General features: G+C 45.4%; 1 protein-coding gene across 7 annotated transcripts in view; it reads right to left on the reverse strand.

Moving 5' to 3' along the window:
- Window positions 1-5,934, reverse strand: part of CHERP (calcium homeostasis endoplasmic reticulum protein) — a 196,202-nt gene extending 190,268 nt beyond the window's left edge. For all 7 annotated transcript variants that reach the window (XM_085638368.1, XM_085638367.1, XM_085638366.1 and 4 more), the window contains exon 1: window positions 5,785-5,934. In XM_085638368.1, coding sequence (XP_085494494.1) covers window positions 5,785-5,809 — 25 coding nt within the window. In that variant the 5' untranslated portion in view covers window positions 5,810-5,934. The remainder of the gene's footprint in view (window positions 1-5,784) is intronic.
- Between the last annotated feature and the right edge of the window lie 16,416 nt (window positions 5,935-22,350).

Raw genomic sequence — 22,350 nt, forward strand, 5'->3', positions numbered from 1 at the left:
TCTTGACAGGAAGCCAATGGAGGTCCCTTAATGCCAGCGTTACAGAAGATTCATGCTGTCTCCTGAGAGCCAATTTGGCTGCAGTCGACTGAACTCTTTGCAATCCCTGCACAATATAAAGGGGAGCACCCAAGTACAGAGAATTACAGTAGTCCAGTCTACTCAGGATCACACTCTGGACCACCAGAGACCTTGTCTCATCAGGAAGAAGCGGGAGGATTTGACGAAGAGCTCTCAGCAAAGCAATACAGGTACCAATAGTTTTGTTGGCCTGAGATTGAAGCTGAAGATCTTCGTCCATCATGACCCCCAGGTTACGGACTGATTTTGCTGCGACTATAGGAGCATCCTCTGGCCAGAGCCGAAACTCGGCTAAGGGAAGTTTAGAAATTTTGGCTGCGCAGCAGTGTAATAGCTCCGTTTTCCCGGCATTCAACTGAAGTGAATTGGCCTTCGGCCATTCAGAGACCTTCCTCATACAAGCCTGGAAAGAGCTTAAAGGGACTGCAAGCTCACCTTCCAAGGAGAACATCAGTTGTATATCGTCCGCGTAGTTGACTACCTCGATCCCATAAGATTTTATTAAGGGGATCAGAGGCCCTAAGTAGGCATTGAAGAGGATAGGGCTGATGGCTGAGCCCTGAGGTACTCCATGACAAACCGGGGACCAAGGGGAGACGAATGGCGTCAGGGTCACTGCCTGTTGACGGTTAGTCAGATAGGACTGTAGCCATTTCAAGGCCCGGCCCGTAATCCCCAAACCTTCCAGTCTTGCAAGTAACACCGAGTGGCTAACCGTGTCGAAAGCGGCCGACATGTCCAGCAGCACCAGCACTGAGGAGCTGCCACCGTCGGCTCGCATTCGAAGTTTGTCCAAAACGGTTGCCAACGCGGTTTCCGTCCCATGCCCTGGTCGAAAGCCAAATTGGTCTCCGTCCAGGAGCAGATGTTCTTCCAGGAAATTAGACAAGGACTTACTGACCAGTTTCTCCAAGATTTTAACTGGGAATGGTAAGAGGGATATGGGGCGGAAATTAGCCGGCAGCGATGGATCTAGGGAAGATTTCTTTAGTAATGGGGTAATTATCGCCTGCTTCCATCCACTTGGTACAGTTCCCTCATTCAAGAATTGGCAGCAAATACGCCACAAATCCGAGAATAGGTCGGGGCCAAATTCCTTCCAGATCTTATGAGGAAGGGGATCAAGAGGTGACCCGGATGAAATCTCCCGCGCTATGTTATTGAAGGATTCTTCGGTAGGGGGTTGAAAGTAACTCAGAGAAGAATTTTTCCTAATGACTCCCATAGTCAAGGAAGTCTCAGAGCCACCTTGATCAAACCCACCTATGATGTTGTTAACCTTGTCAATGAAAAAAGTAGCAATTTCATTGCACAAGTTTTGTGAGGGTTGAACAGTGCTAGCCAGGCAACCCGGATTACTGAGGTCTCTGACGATGTTAAATAGAGCCCTAGTTCCGTTGCATGCAGAATGGAGTTGGCGAAGAATTGGGACTTAGCCTCCCTGATGGCCGTCTTATAATGATGTTGTATTATTTTTAGGGCTTTTTTATCTGTGTCTAAATACTGCCGGCGCCAGCTTCTTTCTGCCTGACGACGCGCTAGCCGTAGCGCTTTAAGCTCCTCACTAATCCAGGGGGCTGATGGAGTATTGCGCATTCTAAGCTTTTTTTTTGGTATAAGTTCCTCCAGCACTTGATGGATGGAGTCACTATAGCTATTGTAGTTCTCTCCAGGCGTCTTCTCTGGGTCAAACCGGCTCCGTTTGGAGAAGAGTGGGACAATGTCCCTCCTGGAAAGCTTAGCCCAGTCTCTTCCCCACCTAAAATTGGCTAGTTTGTTCCCAACCGATTTTCCTCCATGTAGAGACAACCTAAATTGTATTAAGAAGTGGTCCGTCCAATTTAAAGGAGAGATGCTAAGTACCTCTGTCTCCGACGGGTTTGCAAACACCAAATCAAGCGTATGGCCACCCTCATGCGTGGATTGTTGAATAAGTTGATGAAGGCCGCAATTCTCGCAAGTGTTGTTCAAGGTTTGAAGGTGACTCCCAAAACTCCCTGTCTCCCAAAGATTGAAGTCCCCCAGAAGTAGCATTCTAGAGTGTGTGGCTGCCAAGGCGACGATGGTATCCAGTAATGCCCGATGGTTAAATTCCAAGCCTGGGGGTCTATAACAGACCATCCCCGTCAGCATTCTCCCCTTGGCCTCCTGTAGGATAAAGCCCAAGGTCTCATATCCCGCTATATCTTTGATTGATAGTGGGGCGCAGTCCCACTTATTCTTAAAGATTAGTCCTACCCCACCTCCTCTCCCCGTGAGGCGAGGTTTCTGAAGAATCTTATAGCCAACAGGGCATGCCATTCCTAGTTCCACAGAGGAGTTCGGATTTATCCAGGTCTCAGTTATAAGCAGCAAGTCCAGATCGAGGTCTTCCAGCAGGTTACAAATGTCTTGGTAGTGCTTAACAAGAGACCTGCTATTAATCAAGCCGCAAGTTAAAACCTGCTGAGGGTCCTTCTGTTGCCGGTTGTCTAGTTTTAGGAGGGTATCTCTAGAATAACAACGTCTGCCTGTAACGTTTTGGGCAGCATTAGTGGCGCTAGGTGCGACCGAGGCGCAGACGGGCTTGCCGGGAATCCATCTCTATCACAAACATTCATTCAGAATGCCCAAAGGCAGCTTAACTAAAAAACAGCCTTTTCCATATTAAATCGGCATTTAGGTATTTGTAAGCACCTTGACCACAAAAGCTCGACAATAAGATAGTTTTAAAAGTAGCAACATAACAGACATACCATCGAATGAACATAATTCCCTCTATGCAAGAAAGTTCAAACACAGTAGTGGGAGCTTCGGTAAAGTCAGTCAATAGTACACACAATTATTAATACAGCATTCCTTAATTCATGATTCAGGCTTACAAACGAAAATACATAAAAAATGCTTTATCCAGTATTACTGGAACAGGCAAAAAAAAAAGGTAAAGGATTTACGATTACATTTTATACGTTTTCCTAGTTCCTAATGAAATACGTATAAAAATGTGATTTGTGAGTCTAAATTTGTAGGGACCTCAAGTCCATCTTTGCACCGTCTAATACCTTCAGAGCAAAACATCAGGAGCAGAAACTGTTGTTGTGCTGAATTATATAGTGTGCAGAATAATAAAGCGCCTAATGCTTTGAGAAGCAATGTTGTCACAAGGGTATTTTAGAAGTTTGGAAAACCAACTGACCTGTTGTGGAAAATCCATAAGAAAGTGCACAGTACCTAAATAAAGACGAATAAGATAACATCTCTGCTGGAGTGAGCAAATCCAAGTCAGATATAATTTCATTCCTAAAGGAGTAGTTAATGCGCTACAATGTACAATCGTCTTCATGGACTGTCTGCAATTTTCAAATGTAATTCGTAAAATCAAAAAAATAGACTATGAAGATTATCTTTTGAACTGGCAGTACAAAAGTCTGGGATACTGAAGTATTCTGGGACACTTAAGTCAGTAAAAGTATGTTTCACATAAAGAAATCATAGAATCCTATCCATATTTTCCAGTGCAATACAATCTTTCAGAGAATGGGTAGACAGTATTAGAGGCAGTTTTTGATGCTTTTCTGCGGCGTTGATGACTGATCTCGGGCGTGAAGCAAGGCTGTCCTACTGATGTTAGCAGTGGGAAGGGGTATACAAGATCTTATCAAGTGCAAGTTGTAAGAATAAGTGTTCCACAGAAACAGGAATGAGTAGCAGGGAGGTGGTTATGAGGCGGTTGTTCGGCACTTCTGTCAATAGCTAAATAATAATAACTGGGCTATAAAGTGGGGAGGGCTGTTAGTATCAAATAGATTTGTGCTGAAATTCAAGGAAGGATGGGCGCTTAGCTTTTCTAATTGACCCATGGGTCACAGGTCAACATGGTAGGTATAATGCAGTATGGGAGGAAAATAATAGGACGCACTTGGGTGAAAGGAAGGGGATCTGTTTCTACATAATTAGAAATTGCAAGGATATTTACAGTACAAGCTCACCGAATTAGTTTGCCATGGGAACAAAAACATTCTGTGAGACATGATAAATGGTTCAAGTGTCAATAGCAAGAGATTCTTAAAGTCCCTTCTGCATACAAATTGACATTAAAAAAAGTTTAAGATACTGTGCCCAAGAAAGGTTTTTAGGGAAAAAGTCTCCAAAAACAGAACCCTGGGCGGTGCCTATTGAATTAATCCAGCTGGTCTCTGTGATGCAGAAACTAGATCAAGAGGGATCTAGTTGTCAACATGATGCTAGTTGTATCAATTGAGTCACAGAGGTCCAGGCAGTTGAGGAGAATGGATCGGTGCCTGTTGTGGGCATAGATTATAAACTGAAGGTCTGCACAACATCTTGCAATAGAGAGGTTGCTGGGGCAAAGTACATGTAGGGTTGAGGTAGACGAGTTGGGAAAATAAGTCACAGATTCATTCTGAGTTTAAGCACGTATTTACTGTACGTCCCCTACTTGAGAGGCAATCCTTCAAGTCCAGGCAGAGAGGTGATGTGCTGAAAGACTGATCTAACTCATGGTGAGGGGAAAGGACAAGAAAATCTATACTAATGTCAACAATGCGAGATACACCGAACGCCGCAGAGAACCAACAACAATGGATTTTGTATAGTGGGCCAACAAAGAAATCCAGGCTGCGGGAGATGTGTAAAGTGTTCCAGCCTGAGATCAGGGAGGGTTGACGAAGAGGTTAGGATAAGGACAATGTTGCGGTTGGGTGGGAGATTGATAATGGGAGAGGGTGGGAGAATAGCCCATCCTGGAGTGGTTCGCAAATAGGTTCAAACTGGTCTGATCTATAGAAAGGTGCAGGCTTAGTGCTAACAGAAGGATCTGAGCCAATATCCACAGACATCAGGGGCTGCACTTTACGGAGACGATCAAACTTATATTATATCGAAAAGCCATGACAAGCCTGCCTATTGAGAGCACCTGAGCAGAAGTCTCAAACTAAGGAGGCCAGGGTGGGAAAGAGGATACCCAATGGCGTTGCCATTGCAAACCAAGCAATGAAAGGGTAAAAGGCAGCGGAAGAACGAGTGTTTCATATGGGGGCTTTGCAGATGTGGTAAATGAATACCTTGCAAAGGGGAGACTATTATGCACCAAGTTCTAGATAGAGGAATGTAGTGTGTACGGGCTGCTTTTGGATCTAGGACTCTGTCCAGGCCCAGAGAAATGCAGGGATATCCTTGTAGGCAAGATACTTTATTCAAAGAGTCACAGAAAGACAGTGCTCTGGAGCAGTGGGTTCTGTTCAGATGCGAAGATGGACAAAAGGCTCCTTACTGACAGGGAAAGTAAATACTATTATGGACACACATCAAAGTGGATGGAGTGACACGTCTACTGACAGCAGAGGGACACTCCAGTCACAGATATGTGCGGGAGCCAGGGTACCATACAGACATGGAAGGGAGATGAAAATTCGTTTGTACAGAACCCCAGGCCCAGGGGTCGTTCCTGCTGGTTGACTGGCAACAGCAGGTCGGGGGGGGGGGGTACTCTGTCTAGTCCTGGACAAGGAGACAAAAGCCAGTCTGTCCAAAAAGCCGGCCAGGAACAGAGCGATGCCGGTGAGGTCCGGACACGTTGGGGGTGTGTGCCTGCTGACAGCCCCGGGTAGCCTAGTGTTCTGTCCAGTTCGAGCTGCTTCATGTAGACCTATCCGCTCCCCCCACACAAAGCCCAGGACGTGAAAAGCCTCCGAGCTGGCTCACCTTCGGGAGCTATTGGTCCCTCCATGGCCCCTTTGCTTCAGGCCGACCCAGGGCCACAGAACAACACCTCCACCGTTCACGGTTGGTTTCGCGCACACACCGGAAGTGTCGCGCAGCCGCCAGGCCGCCGCTTTGCGACAGTCCTGCCGTAAAGCAGCGAGGAAGGAAACTGGGTAAGAAGGAGAGCTCCGTCGACACAAACGAAGGACTAAGTTGGCTATACAGCCTGTATACTATCTCTAACCGTGCACTTCCCCGCGGCCATCGTCGGCTCAGGCAACGCGTCCTTACTCTCCCCTGGCAGTATACTTGGTCTGATTGTGCCTGACCATATGATGTCCGACACACGGACCACAGCTGTGTGCGCCATGTTCTGTCAATAAAGTGGCGGCCATCTTTAAAAGTTGTGCTTCACCTGTAGGGTAAGTGCCATGGCAAGGTCCTGTGGTCAGTTTTTTGGTTAGCGATAAAAACATTTCACTGTTGCAGCCAGCATTGCTAATTTGGTGTGTAATTTGGCGTTTCACTCATTTCCCCCCCCTTTGATTTCAATGTCAGGACCGGAGGTAAGGATAATGCATAACAGCGGCACCCCTCAACTGATCGCCCTCCCGAATGCCACAAAGTCAGACCACACAGTTTCACATTTATGGAAGAATTGAGGGTACAGTTTATTAGGCATTTATTAACTGACAAGCGAACCTTTAACCACCATTTCTTTCTTTATCTAATGAGCCAGTGCCCACCTTCCCTTAGCCACAAACACTGTGCCCTACATTCAGTGCCGGCCGGCCCCAGGTGACCTATCACCATTTTCTCCTATTCTATGTCAGGATCCCACAAACTTAGCCCACACCAATTTCACGTTATGGCAGAATTGAGGCCGCAGTTTATTAGGCAGTTTAAACTTACAAGCGATTCTTCCACATGCATTACTTCAATTTATTTGAAAGCCTGTGACCTCTGTACCATAGCCAGAAGCACTGTGCCCTGCATTCAGTGCCGGCCATCATTCACTTCCCCACCAGGTTGTGGTAAATAAAAATTCCTTTACCGGGACTGAATTTGATACATAAACATTATAAAATAGCTCAGTAAAATGAGAGGCAGAATCCGTGATATTAGAGGTTCGGAATGGGCTTTATTCCAGTGATCGATTATAATCGGATGCTCCAAGTTCCATCACCACGGGGGTTCAGGAAGTGAAGTACATACTTTATTGACAAGAAGTAACTTTTATAGTACATACATTATAATGAAGCGAATACAGTAGGCGTAACAATTGATAAGGAAATTGACGTTTTGTCTGCGTAACCGAAAATGGGTGTAATAAAGAGTAAAAAGGAACATAATTGGTTATGATGTCATACATAGGTGGATCTATAAGATAATACTTGGCCTAGATGCGCGCGCAGCAGCATGACGTGTAATTGACGTGTAACTAGGGGGTGAAGGGGACTTGACATTTAGCTCTACATGTGGAGACGAAAAGTCTGGGGGGTCAAGTCAACCTAATCCCAAATCATATCTAACATCCTATGTTTAAAGAACTATGTTATCCACAAAAGAAGGACTCTCGGACAGAATCTATTCTATACTGACTGTGCGTGCGTGTACAAGCGTCTAAGTGTCTACACTGAATGCGAGGGGGTAGGAATATTCCATGGTAACAGGGCTATGAATTACTTGCATGAGGACAGAGAAGCCGGGCCTTTTGCTCGGTAACTGGAAGAATGTTTACTTAAACTACTAGGCAGGAATGCATCGGCTGAGGGGGAAGCAGATAATTCGAAGGTGAAATACAGTTCTTGGCAGAGAATAGGCTGATGTCAGGCTTTGTGAGCCGCGCAGAGAATGAGACAGAGTTCATGGTCATAGATGCAGGCTCAGACTGGAGCTTTCAGAGGCAGAAGGCAAGAGGAGTTTTGATGACAGAATCAGGGCCTACTTGCCTGGACTGTAAAATGGCATAAGTGAACCATATAAAGCCGGTGGCCTTTCATATTTAGGAATGGAATATCCGGCCTGTTCATGGCGGATCTGACAGAGGACATGTTGACGGTGGACGCACATGTATTTGCGTCTTCATAACTGGAACTGGAGAGAACATACATGTACTTGTGACATGCACATAGAACCGTTGGGGTCCAAGATAGGGGACATAACTGACCAGAAAAATCCATATTTCCACATTCCCTCCTTGTCCCCTACTTGCCCTTCAAGAGATATCAATCTTCATCAATCCATTGATCTGTTCATATAGCATCATTTGTTCTTCTTTCTTCTTCCGTGACGAATGAAATCTTGGTGGTGGAGTACACGATGTGGTACACAGACCACAGATCGCTGGTCCACATTGTAGACATAGACAGCAACTGAATAGTATGAGAAGGCCAATACCTAGGAAGGATAAAACTCTCCATCCCCAGGCTGATATCACATTCCAAAACCAACTGGACCAAGTCCAAGTGCCTGGGTTCTGGTGTATCTGGCTTACAATCTTATGAAGGCGAGTGATGGCTTTATATACAGATGGCGAATTTTCTGGTATGAATACGCAGCAGCTTGATCCGATGACCCTACAAGCTCCGCCCCTATCAGCCAGGATGACGTCAAGGACAAGACGATTTTGAAGCACAACAATCCGCATAGCAGACTGCTCTTCTGTTAGATTGCCTAAGGCGGAAATAGTCTCATTCACTACTGCTTCAAGGGTTCTAGTTAATCTACGTATCAGCTTACTATTGGTAACAGTACCTATATAGGGAAAGATGCCTTTATTAAAATCTACATACTTGTCCCATGCTGTCTCAGTGTAATCGACAATGGGGAGATCTCTCCGCTCTCTGTTGTGTACTAAATGAATATTTCTGTAATAATCAGGAGGAGCTAGGAAAACAGGTGGCAAAAGGAATGCAATGTAGCAGGTACCATCCCAATCTAGAGGTAAACGCATATATGCAGTCTGACCACATATAAAGTAGGAATGGCGAGAAGCTCTAAATGAAGATTTGCCTTGATCACTGAATTCTACTATAGTAGTGCATTTACTATGGCCCATATGTATGGAACCAACCTTTCTCACACACAATTCACCCTTCGCTGGGAATACTGACATGGTGGGTAAGACTAGTTCAATTTCGGATACGACATTTAGAATCATGAGATTAGGTGTAAAATTACCTAATCCATATACTTCATTTTCTAGATCAGTTCCTGTTCTTTTGGGGCGACCCTCCTTGTCAGGGTAGCAGACCTTGAGTAAAGCTAGGTTCAGGTTTCCCCATACCCAATGATCTTGGTAAACTGCTGTGTCTGAGTCTATGGAATTGATTAAACTGAACCATGCTCCACAGGAGCCATTATGTGTAAATGGATGTGGAAAGAAAGGCAGGACTCCTTCATAATTCTGATAGGGAGGGAGTCGGCCACATACCCAACAATTGGTGGCATTACTAGTCTGATGGGAATGATGTAACATACTAATGAAAGTGTTATTGCGCAGCGCAAGTCTATAAGACAATTCATGCGGAGGTAAGTCACTAAAAGAATGTTCAGCAGCAACATTATAAACATGTCTAGGAATAGGGTAATATATGTGCAACAACATACTTGTAATAATTATTAAAAGACTCAATAGAAACAAAATTAATAATGTCACTATGCAGTGGCTACGCAGTGATTTACAATACGCCTGTCGTTTCAACATTTTCCGGGTATTTTCTCTACTCAGGTCCAAGGGATACATGTCAGAGACAATTCAACCGCTTCACCTTGGAGAGGACTTAAACAATCAAATTGCTCGACTTGTTGGGCCTAAGCTTTACTTTATAGTTTTCAGAGTTATTCGGTTCAACAAAAGGAAGTTTTGTATCAGTCTGTGAGGGAGTGCAGGGCACAATGTCTATATCCGAGGATAGTCCATGAAATTTCTTGATATGACTTGAATGAATCCAGCCCTTGCGGCCCTCGATCTTCACGGCTGTCCTTGTGGTCAGCAGGACCAACTTGGGTGATTTCCACCTGGGCTCCAGCTGAGTCTTTCGGTCGAAATTCCTCACAAAGACAAGATCACCCGGAACAACGTCATGGGGTTTCACCTCAGTGTTGTCGGGAAAGGCTGCAGCTACCTGTGAACGACAAGATTGTAGTGCAGACATCAAGGAAGCCAAGTAATCTGTCAGCATATTACAGTCAACATCAGTTATTTTACGGGGTATAGGCGTCCCCCACATATTCGGTGGTCTGCCGAAGATCACCTCATACGGGGATAGCCCTGTTCGAGAGTGTGCTACCATTCTCATGTAAAAGAGTGCAACGGGTAACGCTACTACCCAGTCGACACCTTTCTCTCTGCATATTTTGGACATTCTGATTTTCAGTATCTGGTTATGTCTTTCTACGAGACCTGCTGCCTCGGGGTGTCGGACACAGTGGAATTTCCACTGATATCCTAACAGAAGTGAAACGTGTTTCATTAATTCGGATGAGAACGGCTGGCCGTTATCTGAGTGAACAACACGTGGTAAACCGTATCGTGGGAAGAATTCTCGAACCAACTGTTTGGCAGTAGTCGGGGCAGTGTAATCTGAAACCGGGTACGCCTCTGTCCAACGGGACAGAGCGCAAACAACTACGAGAACATATTTGAATCCTCGACATCGTTCCATCTGGATATAGTCCATCTGGAGTACTTCAAAAGGATGATTAGGAGTATGAAATCCACCCTGTTCTACGGGAACGCTTTTTCCTGGGTTGAACTGACAACAGATCATACAGGTACGGACCTTTTGTTTGGCTGCTGCTCGTAAATGTTTATTGAACCAAATGTGTTGAATGCTGTCTAGCATAGCTTTTTCTCCTAGATGTGCTGGACTATGTATAGTGTTAATTATAACTTGGACCATTGAATCAGGAAGGAACCATACAGACTTTTCCTTCATCATCCATCCCTGGTCCGTTTGAATCCCTCCTAATTCAGTCCATTTCTTTATTTCGTCTGGTGTAGCATGTGTCTGTATGTCAATTACGTCAAGAGTAGGATCTTTAACTGTCATACAATGTGTCGGTGTCGGGACTATTGTCTTTGTCATGTCGGGGTTTTGAGTTTGAGCAGTCTGTTTAGCTGTTCTGTCGGCTAGATCATTGCCTTGGGAAATGATATCAGTAACCTTCGTATGAGCCTTACATTTCATAATTGATATTGCAGTGGGTAGATGTATTGCATCTAATAAGGCATGAATGAGGGGTCCGTGCTGAATGTGGGCACCGTGAGAAGTTAAATAACCTCTCTCTCGCCACAGCACGCCGAAGTCATGTACAACTCCAAATGCATAACGTGAATCAGTGTATATGTTGACTTTTTTATTTGTGGCTTGAATACAAGCTTGTGTCAGAGCGATGAGCTCTGCGGCTTGAGCTGACAAAGTATTTATACGATTAGTTTCAATGACTTCAGTATCTGTTGTGACTGCGTAAGCGGCCACTAATTCTCCTGCACTTGTTCTCATACATGACCCATCTACATACAACGTCAGGTCTGGATCGGACAATGGAACATCTGTCAAGTCTTGTCTGGGTTTTGTCGTTATAGTAATAACTTCAATACAGTCGTGAGCTAGTGGGTCTGTTCCGATTACAGGTAAAAGTGTGGCAGGATTCAATGTGTTACAGCGTCTGATTTCTATATGTGGCTGAAACAATGTAAGTTCGTACCCTGTAAGTCGCGCTATAGTCAAGTGTTGTGTTTGCGTTCTATTTACGAGAACCTCTACTGCGTGTGGTACTTGAACTGTCAATGGATGTCCTAACACTATGGCATCGCTTTGTCTGATTGCTAAAGCTGTCGCTGCTACTGATTTCAGGCATGCAGGCAAAGCCTGAGCTACGGGATCTAATGTACTAGAAAAATAAGCACATGGTTTGTGTGCTCCTGCTTGTTCCTGTGTGAGTACTGACAAGGCAGTACCTTCGCGTTCTGTAACAAAGAGTGTAAACTGTTTTCTGTAACATGGCGTTGCTAAAACGGGTGCTTGACATAAAGCTTTCTTTAGGCTTTCAAAAGCTTGTGTATGTTCCTGAGTCCAAGGGAGAACAGTCGATGTGGCTGCCTCCTGTGTGGTTAACTGAATGAGTGGTTTTGCTAGAAATGCATACTGAGGGATCCACTGCCTACAATATGAAGTGAGGCCTATGAAAGCTCGTACCTCCTTTTGTGTCTTGGGTATTGGTATGTTAGCTATTAACTGAATGCGGTCGGGTGTAAGCTGCCTTCCCTCCTTGGACAGCGAGTGTCCAAGATAAACAACTCGCTGGACACAGAATTGCAGCTTAGAAGGGGACACCTTGTGCCCCTTTTCGGCTAGAAATTGTAAAACTGTCAGTGATGCTTTTTCACATTCCGGTTCGCTTCTCGCGGTGATCAGCAGATCATCGACATATTGAAGCAAGGCAGTGTTAACTGGCATGTGGATACTGTCAAGTTCTCGTTTCAGTGCTTGGCTATAGATGCTGGGGCTTTCTGTAAATCCTTGAGGTGCGCGTGAGAATTTAAAGCTACGCCCATTTAAACTAAATCCGAACAAATATTGACTTTCCGGATCTATTGGGACGCTGAAAAAGGCATTCTTGAGATCTATTACAGTAAAGAATGTTGCTTCGGAATCAATAGCTGTCAGTAATGACGAGATATCTGGGACCACAGGAAATTGTGGCACAATGCATTTGTTTAACTCGCGCAGATCAATAACCAATCGATATACTGGCGGGGCTGTGGGATCTGTTCGTTTAAGAATCGGAATTATCGGTGAATTACATACATTGGAGTCTGTTTCTACAACTACTCCTTGGGCGATGAGCTCGTCAATGATTTGTAGTAAAGCCACTACAGCATCTGGTGGTAACTTGTATTGTCGCATTCGTGGTAGCACCACTCCTGCCTTTAGTGTGACTCGATATGGTGTAATATTCATGCAACCAACATCAGTAGGGCCTTGTGCCCATAGATGTGTAGGTAAAGTCTGCAGTCGGGGATCCATGTCTCTAGACACATAGTGACCTTTAAAATCACGTAAAAACAACCTTACTCCTTCCGGAGAACAACATATTATGGCTCCTAGGGCTTTCAACGTTTTTATTCCTAACAAGTTTTCTGGACATGATTTAGTAAGCAATAAATCTGTAGTTCGGGTCAGAGGTCCTATCGTAAGTGGAAGAGGCTGTGATACTTCATTAACAATAGGTTTTCCTGAAAAACCAAGGGAAATATTCTGAGAGCCTGAGAGGGGTGCCCCTGGAACTTCACTACGTTTTATAGTTGTTCGACTTGCCCCTGTATCGAGTAAAAATTTTCTATCTTGACCTAATAATTCACTATGTACATAAGGTCCTTCTTGATCTACAGGAATCTCGATAAGGGGTAAGTCAACTTCCCTCTCTAGGCTAGTTCATGCGTAACGCTGATACTCAGGATATTCATACTGTGCGGTCTGATACATTTGTCGTGTTGTTGTCTGTGTGGCAGCAGCAGGCAACGGTGGTGCAGCTGGCACAAACTGTATTGACTGTTGTGCGGCTGGCATGGCCTGGGCATGCTGCATAGCTCCCTGTTCATTCTGATCTTGTCTTAGTGGCCGTGATCTTTCTTGTGTTTTACCTATGGCGATATTATGTTTTAAAACTGGACAATCGTGTACGTAATGACCTGGCTTTTTACAATAATTGCATGTCCCTTTTACAGGTCCTGCTGAATCGGAATGTGTCATACCCTTTTTATGTCCTTCAGCTGGAACAGTCTGGGAAACTAGCATTTTCATTTTCGTGTCTTTCATGCGTCTGTGTTCATGTTCTTGTTCCTCTCTAATTCTATTGTGATGGTACTGTAACATTTGTAACATTTGTGATGGAGTGTTACCTTGCCAGGTACTCTCGAATTTTAATACTCTATTCTTTACTGGGGGCAGGGCATTTTCCACTAATTTTGTTACAAACAGATGCGGGTATGATTCGCTACTTGCTTTTATGCCACTATTTATACCAAAACATTTCTAGAATCGGGCATAGTAATCACTAGTGTCTTCATCTTGCTTCTGTTTACAGGCTGAAATTGTACCCCAATCTTCCTTTTTCGTAGTTAATAAACGTGGCAGTACCTGTACTAGTAGACCTGGTAGTGCTTTAGTTTTGTCCCCAAGCCCCGAACCTGGACCTCGGGCCTTTTCTTCTGCTTCTAATGCTGACCATTCTATCTTTTGGTCTCCTACCTCCCACTCTTTTTCCTTGAGTTTTTCATAAATGCCAGCAGGCATCAACACCTTTAATATTGTCATAATGTCGGGATAGGTATACTCTCCCATGAGTAACATGTCTTTAATTTCTCGGTGAAAACCCGCTGGATCTTTGTCATGACTAGGTACCACTTTCTTCATTTGCAACAATTCTATTTTTGATATGGGCGTATATACAAATACGCGCCTAAACTCGTTGTCCTCACCTTTTATTGGGTGCACTTCTCGTAAGGGATTCTGTCTATCCATGTGATACGTAGTTCTTTCCTTGACAGGCAATGAGACATGCTCTGAGCATACAAAAAGAATATACTGCTTTCTTGATTCTAGAATTTCTTTAATTAATTTAGTACCTGGACCTCTCCATTTATTCATAAGCAATTCAGTCAGTATGTCAGGTAAGGGACCAGGGTCCGAATGCTGACTCCGATATAGTATAATGAGTTGTTGAATCATATAAATCCCAGCTAACCTCTGTTCATCTGGGGTGAGATTCAAAAATGTGCGTACTACTGTATCATCACTATATTTTCCGGGACTGTCCACCCAATGGACAGCTGCCCTGGCTAAATCTTGTTCATCCATAGAATCGAGAAAATGATAACCCCTTCGTTCTCGGAGTAGCTTGTCGGCGGTTTGGAACGAATGCTCGTTAGACCTTATATTAATTATAGGTATTTGGAAATTCCTGTTATTATCTGGACATATCGGACGTATTGAGTCAGTATGACATCTAGTCTGATTCCTATTACAAGATCTTCCTCTACCTACATAGGCTATGGTGTCCGACGGTCCTGCGGGCAGTCCTGACCCTTCTTCCTCGCTTTGCTCGAACTCGTCTGCCTCTAATCTCTCTTCGTGTAGGCGTTCTATTTCTTTACGGATCTTTCGGCACATGGCTATTATACAATTTTGCTTATCGTGTCTCCCTTCTGATATATTCTGGCTCCACCTTGTAAGAATTTGCATTGCTTCCGGGTCTACCCCCGGTCGGTCTACATTTCTGATCACACAGTTTATGAGGAAACGTAACAGTTCCCCCTGTATCTCTACCTTCTGGTATTCCATAGCTCTATTAATACATTCTGGATCTCGCCCTGTTTGGACAAAATGGTATATTTTATCTAGATGCGCAGGCATTCCTGGTAACTTCGCTAAATACACTGCGGCTCGTCTGATACGCAATGATGCCAGGATCATTTCGTCCTCTATACCGGGCACCGGGTCATATCTACAATCTACAAGAAGTTCTTTAAGCGCACGGGCACTTACGAATTTGGGTGTACGTGAATGCGCTGACTCTTGAAAAGTAAGTTTATTTATTCTAGGTGGCGTAGAAAAAATATTGGTAGCACCTCCCGTGGCCCCATCTGGGGCGTCGGGTGTGAAAGGATTCGTTGAACGTGACACAGCAACTATAGGTGTGGACACAGCTATAGAAGTACCTGTAGGGATAGATGCAGAAACAGATGTGCTTGCCGGAACTTGTGACTCGATTTGTTGCTGTAGGGATACGGGTGCTGGATCTTGGCGTGAGACCTCCCTGGTATGTGGTCTATGTGGGACGGAATTTGCATACTCGGGAGCTGCGTCATCTAAATATGAGGAAAGAAAAACATCTTCTGCGGTTCTAGGATGCCCCTTAGGATGTACCTTGATTGGGAATAATGGGGGTGGCAAGTCTTTCGGTATCTCTGGAGTAGCCTTAGGTAATCCTTCGGCCAGAAGGGGATACATACCATTCATAAGGGCATTTCTCTGTCTGTCTACTTGTTCTGATTTCACTCGGATACCTTCCTCAATTAATAGATTTTCTCGATCTTTGTTTGAACTCTCTTTACTTTTCTCTTCCTGTCTACGTGCTTTTTCTGTACGTCTATGAGATTCTTTACGCCATAACTCAACGGCGTCCTTCTGTGACTGTCTGACTTTCCTTTTCCATAATTCTTCCTCGACTTTCATGATGCACTCTGCATCCCAGGTCCCCGCTGCGGGCCACCTCTGACTTTCTGGTAATCCCTTGGTGTAGTCTACCCATAAATCAAGAAATAATATAGCGTCTAAGCCATGTTTGTGATACATGAAGTGCCCTGGAGTGTCCCTAGGAGGAATAGGGACGGCTTCTTCGAGTACCCCTTTTCTAGTAGTGATCTGTCTTAATTTCGAAAAGAGCGGCATATTGACAACTGATCTGACACTTAATCTTGAACACACTTAATACGAAAGTACAATAATGAACAACCATTCATACCACAATATGCAGGACGTTTAACACATTAAACATTAAACATTTTTTTTTAACCTTTAAAATAAACAACAATGATGATCGTCTGCATAACTAATCACCAAGCATAACTCTTGACACTAACTAGATACTTCGGAATACTTGATATACTGCTAAACAGTACAGATACACTGCTAAAACAGTGCAGACCGGATTTGTGTACCCAAACCCGTCTTGACCGGCACAACCTATGTGCACGTCAGAAATGCCTCCCCAGTAATGGTACTCACCGGGTAGCTTCGGAAACGGAAGGCCTCGGTAACTTGAACTTGAACCGGACTGGACTCGACTCGACTCGTCGGAAACTGGGCTTGACTTCGAACTGGTGGGTCTCTGTATACCTCGGATCTTGCTCTCTCAGCTAGGCTCTGGTCGGGATACTTCGCACTTCTCACCGCCTCGTCTGGGTGTTGATCGCAGTCTCAGTCGCCCCCGCTTGACCGGAGGGAGATACAGGAAATCCTGCTGGTACGCGTAATTGTCCGTCCAGCTGTGGCAGGAGACCGGGCCTGCAACTCACCGCCGGCGCGTGAGATGAGAAAGTGTCCCTATTCGGGCGCCATCATGTGGTAAATAAAAATTCCTTTACCGGGACTGAATTTGATACATAAACATTATAAAATAGCTCAGTAAAATGAGAGGCAGAATCCGTGATATTAGAGGTTCGGAATGGGCTTTATTCCAGTGATCGATTATAATCGGATGCTCCAAGTTCCATCACCACGGGGGTTCAGGAAGTGAAGTACATACTTTATTGACAAGAAGTAACTTTTATAGTACATACATTATAATGAAGCGAATACAGTAGGCGTAACAATTGATAAGGAAATTGACGTTTTGTCTGCGTAACCGAAAATGGGTGTAATAAAGAGTAAAAAGGAACATAATTGGTTATGATGTCATACATAGGTGGATCTATAAGATAATACTTGGCCTAGATGTGCGCGCAGCAGCATGACGTGTAATTGACGTGTAACTAGGGGGTGAAGGGGACTTGACATTTAGCTCTACATGTGGAGACGAAAAGTCTGGGGGGTCAAGTCAACCTAATCCCAAATCATATCTAACATCCTATGTTTAAAGAACTATGTTATCCACAAAAGAAGGACTCTCGGACAGAATCTATTCTATACTGACTGTGCGTGCGTGTACAAGCGTCTAAGTGTCTACACTGAATGCGAGGGGGTAGGAATATTCCATGGTAACAGGGCTATGAATTACTTGCATGAGGACAGAGAAGCCGGGCCTTTTGCTCGGTAACTGGAAGAATGTTTACTTAAACTACTAGGCAGGAATGCATCGGCTGAGGGGGAAGCAGATAATTCGAAGGTGAAATACAGTTCTTGGCAGAGAATAGGCTGATGTCAGGCTTTGTGAGCCGCGCAGAGAATGAGACAGAGTTCATGGTCATAGATGCAGGCTCAGACTGGAGCTTTCAGAGGCAGAAGGCAAGAGGAGTTTTGATGACAGAATCAGGGCCTACTTGCCTGGACTGTAAAATGGCATAAGTGAACCATATAAAGCCGGTGGCCTTTCATATTTAGGAATGGAATATCCGGCCTGTTCATGGCGGATCTGACAGAGGACATGTTGACGGTGGACGCACATGTATTTGCGTCTTCATAACTGGAACTGGAGAGAACATACATGTACTTGTGACATGCACATAGAACCGTTGGGGTCCAAGATAGGGGACATAACTGACCAGAAAAATCCATATTTCCACAAGGTGACCTTTCACTTCTGGTGCAACCACACGTTTTGTTCCGTGTAAGCGTCTGCTTCCAACCCGACCGGGTGACCTTTCACTTCCGGTGCCACCACACATTGCATTTCGGGTAAGCTTCTGCTTCCAACCCGACTGGGTGACCTTTTCACTTCCGGTGCAACCACCTTTGCTTCTGGGTAAGCATCTGCTTCCAACCCGACCGGGTGACCTTTCACTTCCGGTATTTACCACCATGCCTTTCCTTCCAGGCAAGCGCCTGCTTCCAACCTGACTGGGTGACCTTTCACTTCTGGTGCCATCACGCCTCGCAACTTTTCCTGGACCACAGGCTCCGCGCTTGACTATTTTCTTCCGGTTCAACCCCCAAGGCCATTGCGGTAGCTTGCCAGTACCCCCTGGGTCCTGACTGTTACCTGTTTGTGGCCTGTTCTTGTTCGGCAGATGCTAAGTTTAAGTAAGATCCCTATCCTCTACTAGTAACACACCCTCCTGTAAGTCTCTTCTGCCACTGCAAATGACTTTTCCTAAGTGTACCCCGCTCTCAACTTTAGAATTTCTCAGCGGGTGGGTGGGTCTTCTCCGTAACCTTCCCAGGAGAAAGAGGGTGTTGCAACCCGCGCTTGTGCTTAAATACTCCACCACCTCCAGCCAAATTCCTTGCCTTAATTTATGGCTGGGCTGAACCCAGGGTCCTAATATGTTGCCCAGCCAGTTCCCTGCCTACGCTCCCCTTAACCCCGCCCTTTCCAGCACGGGTTCTGCTCCGGGGGGGGGGCCTCCATTAAGGCCCCCGGTCTAGCCACCCCCCCCCTCCCTTTGGGGTGGGAGGGCCGAACCAAGGGACATAGTGAAGGCGCCACCTACCTGGTCGCCCCACCCGGATCCCACAAACTTAGACCACACCAATTTCACGTTATGGCAGAATTGAGGCCGCAGTTTATTAGGCAGTTTAAACTCACAAGTGATCATTCCACATGCATTACTTCAATTTATTTGAAAGCCTGTGACCTCTGTACCATAGCCAGAAGCATTGTGCCCTACATTCAGTGACGGCCATCATTCACTTACCCACCGGGTGATCTTTCACTTCCGGTGCAACCACACGTTTCGTTCTGGGGAAGCGTCTGCTTCCAACCCGACCGGGTGACCTTTCACTTCAGGTGCCACCAAACATTCAATTCCGGGTAAGCTTCTGCTTCCAACCCGACTGGGTGACCTTTTCACTTCCGGTGCAACCACCTTTGTTCCGGGTAAGCATCTGCTTCCAACCCGACTGGGTGACCTTTCACTTCCGGTAGGTACCACCCTCCCTTTCCTTATGGGTAAGCACCTGCTTCCAACCTGACCGGGTGACCTTACACTTATGGCGCCATCACGCCTCCCAACTTTTTCCGGGCCACAGGCTCCGCCCTTGACTATTTTCTTCCGGTTCAACCCCCAAGGCCATTGCGGTAGCTTGCCAGTACCCCCTGGGTCCTGACTGTTGCCTGTTTGTGGCCTGTTCTTGTTCGGCAGATGCTGAGTTTAAGTGGGATGGCTTTGTAAGTACCGCCAAGCCTTTCTGGGAGCTTTCGCTGCCAGGAAGGCCCCCCTGCCATAACTGCGCCTCAATTCTTCTAACACACCTACAACAGTTTGTATTAAATATTGCCCATATGTTCCGTAGAACATTTGGCATGAGGTTGTTTTATCATTGTATCTGACCACTGTATAGCTCCCTCCTTGGGATGGAACCCTTCCAGGGAATAATCTCAGAGTAACCCACTTTGTGTAATACATGCTCCTTCCAAGTTAGGAGGTATTTCTTTATAATGAGAAAGAAGTTGCCCCTTTCTATAGTTGGGAAGTTGTTTCCTACCGAAGGCAATGATCACAACATTAGCATTTGTTGACCAGGTGTGGCACGTTTTAATCTTTAAAGCAGTGCACCCTTGATGTTACACACCTACCTCAACCTCAGAGTTGAAGCAAGTACACAGCAGCATTCAGAACACTGCAGTCATGGTGGACCAGGGGAAGGAACTACACTTCCCAAGAACCTGTGCGGCGCGTCGCATGCGCGCACAGGAAGTGATGGCCTTCCATAACGCCGAGGGCTACGAAAGCAGGGCGTTGGGAAGCCTTGGCGCAGATTATCCTGTTCCCGTAGCGATTCAGTCTGGTGAAGAGTCTGCGGTGTAGCTGCCTGGTGTGGTTTCGTTTTTCGATCCTTGATGCCTTTGATGTCGAAGGAAGGCGTTTAGTCTTTCCTAGTAAAACGAACAATCACCGCCTTGATGTGAAAGGGAGTTCTGATCCTATCTGTATTTCTGACATTTGCTATCGGCGAAAGAACCAGTGTGTATGTGTGTGTCAATATCGAGCAGATATGTAGCGAGTCAGAGACAATTGAATATACCAGGTGGTATATTGACTGTTTGTTTATTCCCAAATACAAAAACGATTACCAGTGACAGAATTGCTAAAGCTATGATTTATGGCATCATGGTATATTTCTGTTACATGTTGTGTGTTTTTTTTTGCGTTATATAGCAAGTGTTCTGGGGAGGATGAACATAGAAAACATCCTTCCTCCCTTGTGACGTGGGACATGGCACCAACATTGGTGGGTTGTCTAAGTATGAGGAAAGAGTCTTGTGTTGTTGGTTAATGCGTATTTCAAGGAATAACCTTTGGTTTGTGTTCACAGTATTTTCTGGCAAAAGGCTTAGCCGGTAGGAAGAGAGTTGATCATCCTACGTGCAGTTATTCCCAAAAAGTGTTATCTTTTTCTTTACAGGTATATAGGAAGTGGGCTATTGATAAAAACGCGAGAAAGGTACTTCTAGATGCATGTACAAACAGAGCTATAATAGGTTGTTCTTCTTTCTACAGGTCTCCTTCCCCGCTGTTCCCTTCCTTTCCTTCCCCCAATTGACCACCTTAAGCTTCTGTGCTGTTAAGGCATTTCAGAATTGAGAGTGTGAATAGGTGGACCCAGTTGAGCACAAAACCAATCCTGAGAGACCTCCGAGAGACACGTGACAGTTGAAAGAGCAATGCTAAATTCCCCCTTTATTGCCGCCAGCTCTGTCTGTAGCCCTCGCAAGGTCACAGTATTTGATCACCCAACACCGCTCTGCACTCTGTGAAGTAGAACAAAAACACAGCAATGGTGACTAATAATCTCTTAGGAATGACTTTAATATACCGCTTAAGCATTACATTTTTTCATGACTTTTTGCACCAATGTCCACACAAAGTTCCCATTGAGCTTCTGGCATCCCATATTTCTGGGTGAGGATGTATTGTAGTAAAGGACTCCCACCTGTTTTTACATGTACCCAGCCAGGAGCCTAACTGGGCAATAATGGCTGTCCACCTCTATGCTATATACAGTTATTCAGGGTCACCTGCTAATTTGATCTGTTTTATATGGCTTAAATGAGAAGGCTATGTTGTGAGGTCTGAATTAGCTATACCTAACAAAAAAATAACACCCACCCACTCAGAGGGTGGGTGGGTCTCCTCCATAACCTACCCAGGAGAAAGAGGGTGTTGCGACCCGCGCTTGTGCTTAAATACCCCACCACCTCCAGCCAAATTCTTTGCCTAAATTTATGTGTCCTAATCTGCTGCCCAGCCAGTTCCCAGCCTACGCTCCCCTTAACCCCGCCCTTTCCAGCCCGGGTTCTGCTCCCGGGGGTGGTGGCCTCTACTAAGGCCCCCGGTCCAATCACATCCCCCCCCACCCCCTTCGGGAGGGGGGCCGAACCAAGGGGTATTTCTTTACTACGTAAAACACAGCAGCCAATAATATTTTTGTGGAGTTTTAAATAGCGCAAATTAGACCCGAAGTTATCAGCATTCTTTACACGAGCACCAGTTACGTTACAGATAGTCACATTCATTTTTGTTAGGCACGTACAGGGAGATTAAGTGATTTGCACAGAATGTTAAGCGTCCCTGCCGAGACTCGAACCCTGTTCTCCAACTCGGAGGTCGACCACCCTAGCCATTTGGCCACATTGCCCCTTAGCCCCAGTAGTCCTGTATCCACCAATCACGGGGGCAAGGTAAATATATATGAACCAATGTAACTTTCTCACTTCCTCTTTCTTTGCTGCTGCAGTGGTCACAGTTAACGTAATTTTGCTCTTTATTACACTGATGGATTAAATGCTAGTATTGAACAATTGTACGTGCTGTCTGGGCTGTGCGCGATACGTGGGAGCTTGGCGATCCGCTACATGGTTGCCATGGAGCGGGAGAGAGAGGTGCGGTACATG

Source organism: Triturus cristatus, chromosome 12 (genome assembly GCF_964204655.1).
Source record: "Triturus cristatus chromosome 12, aTriCri1.1, whole genome shotgun sequence".
In the NCBI taxonomy this organism is placed as follows: Eukaryota; Metazoa; Chordata; class Amphibia; order Caudata; family Salamandridae; genus Triturus; species Triturus cristatus.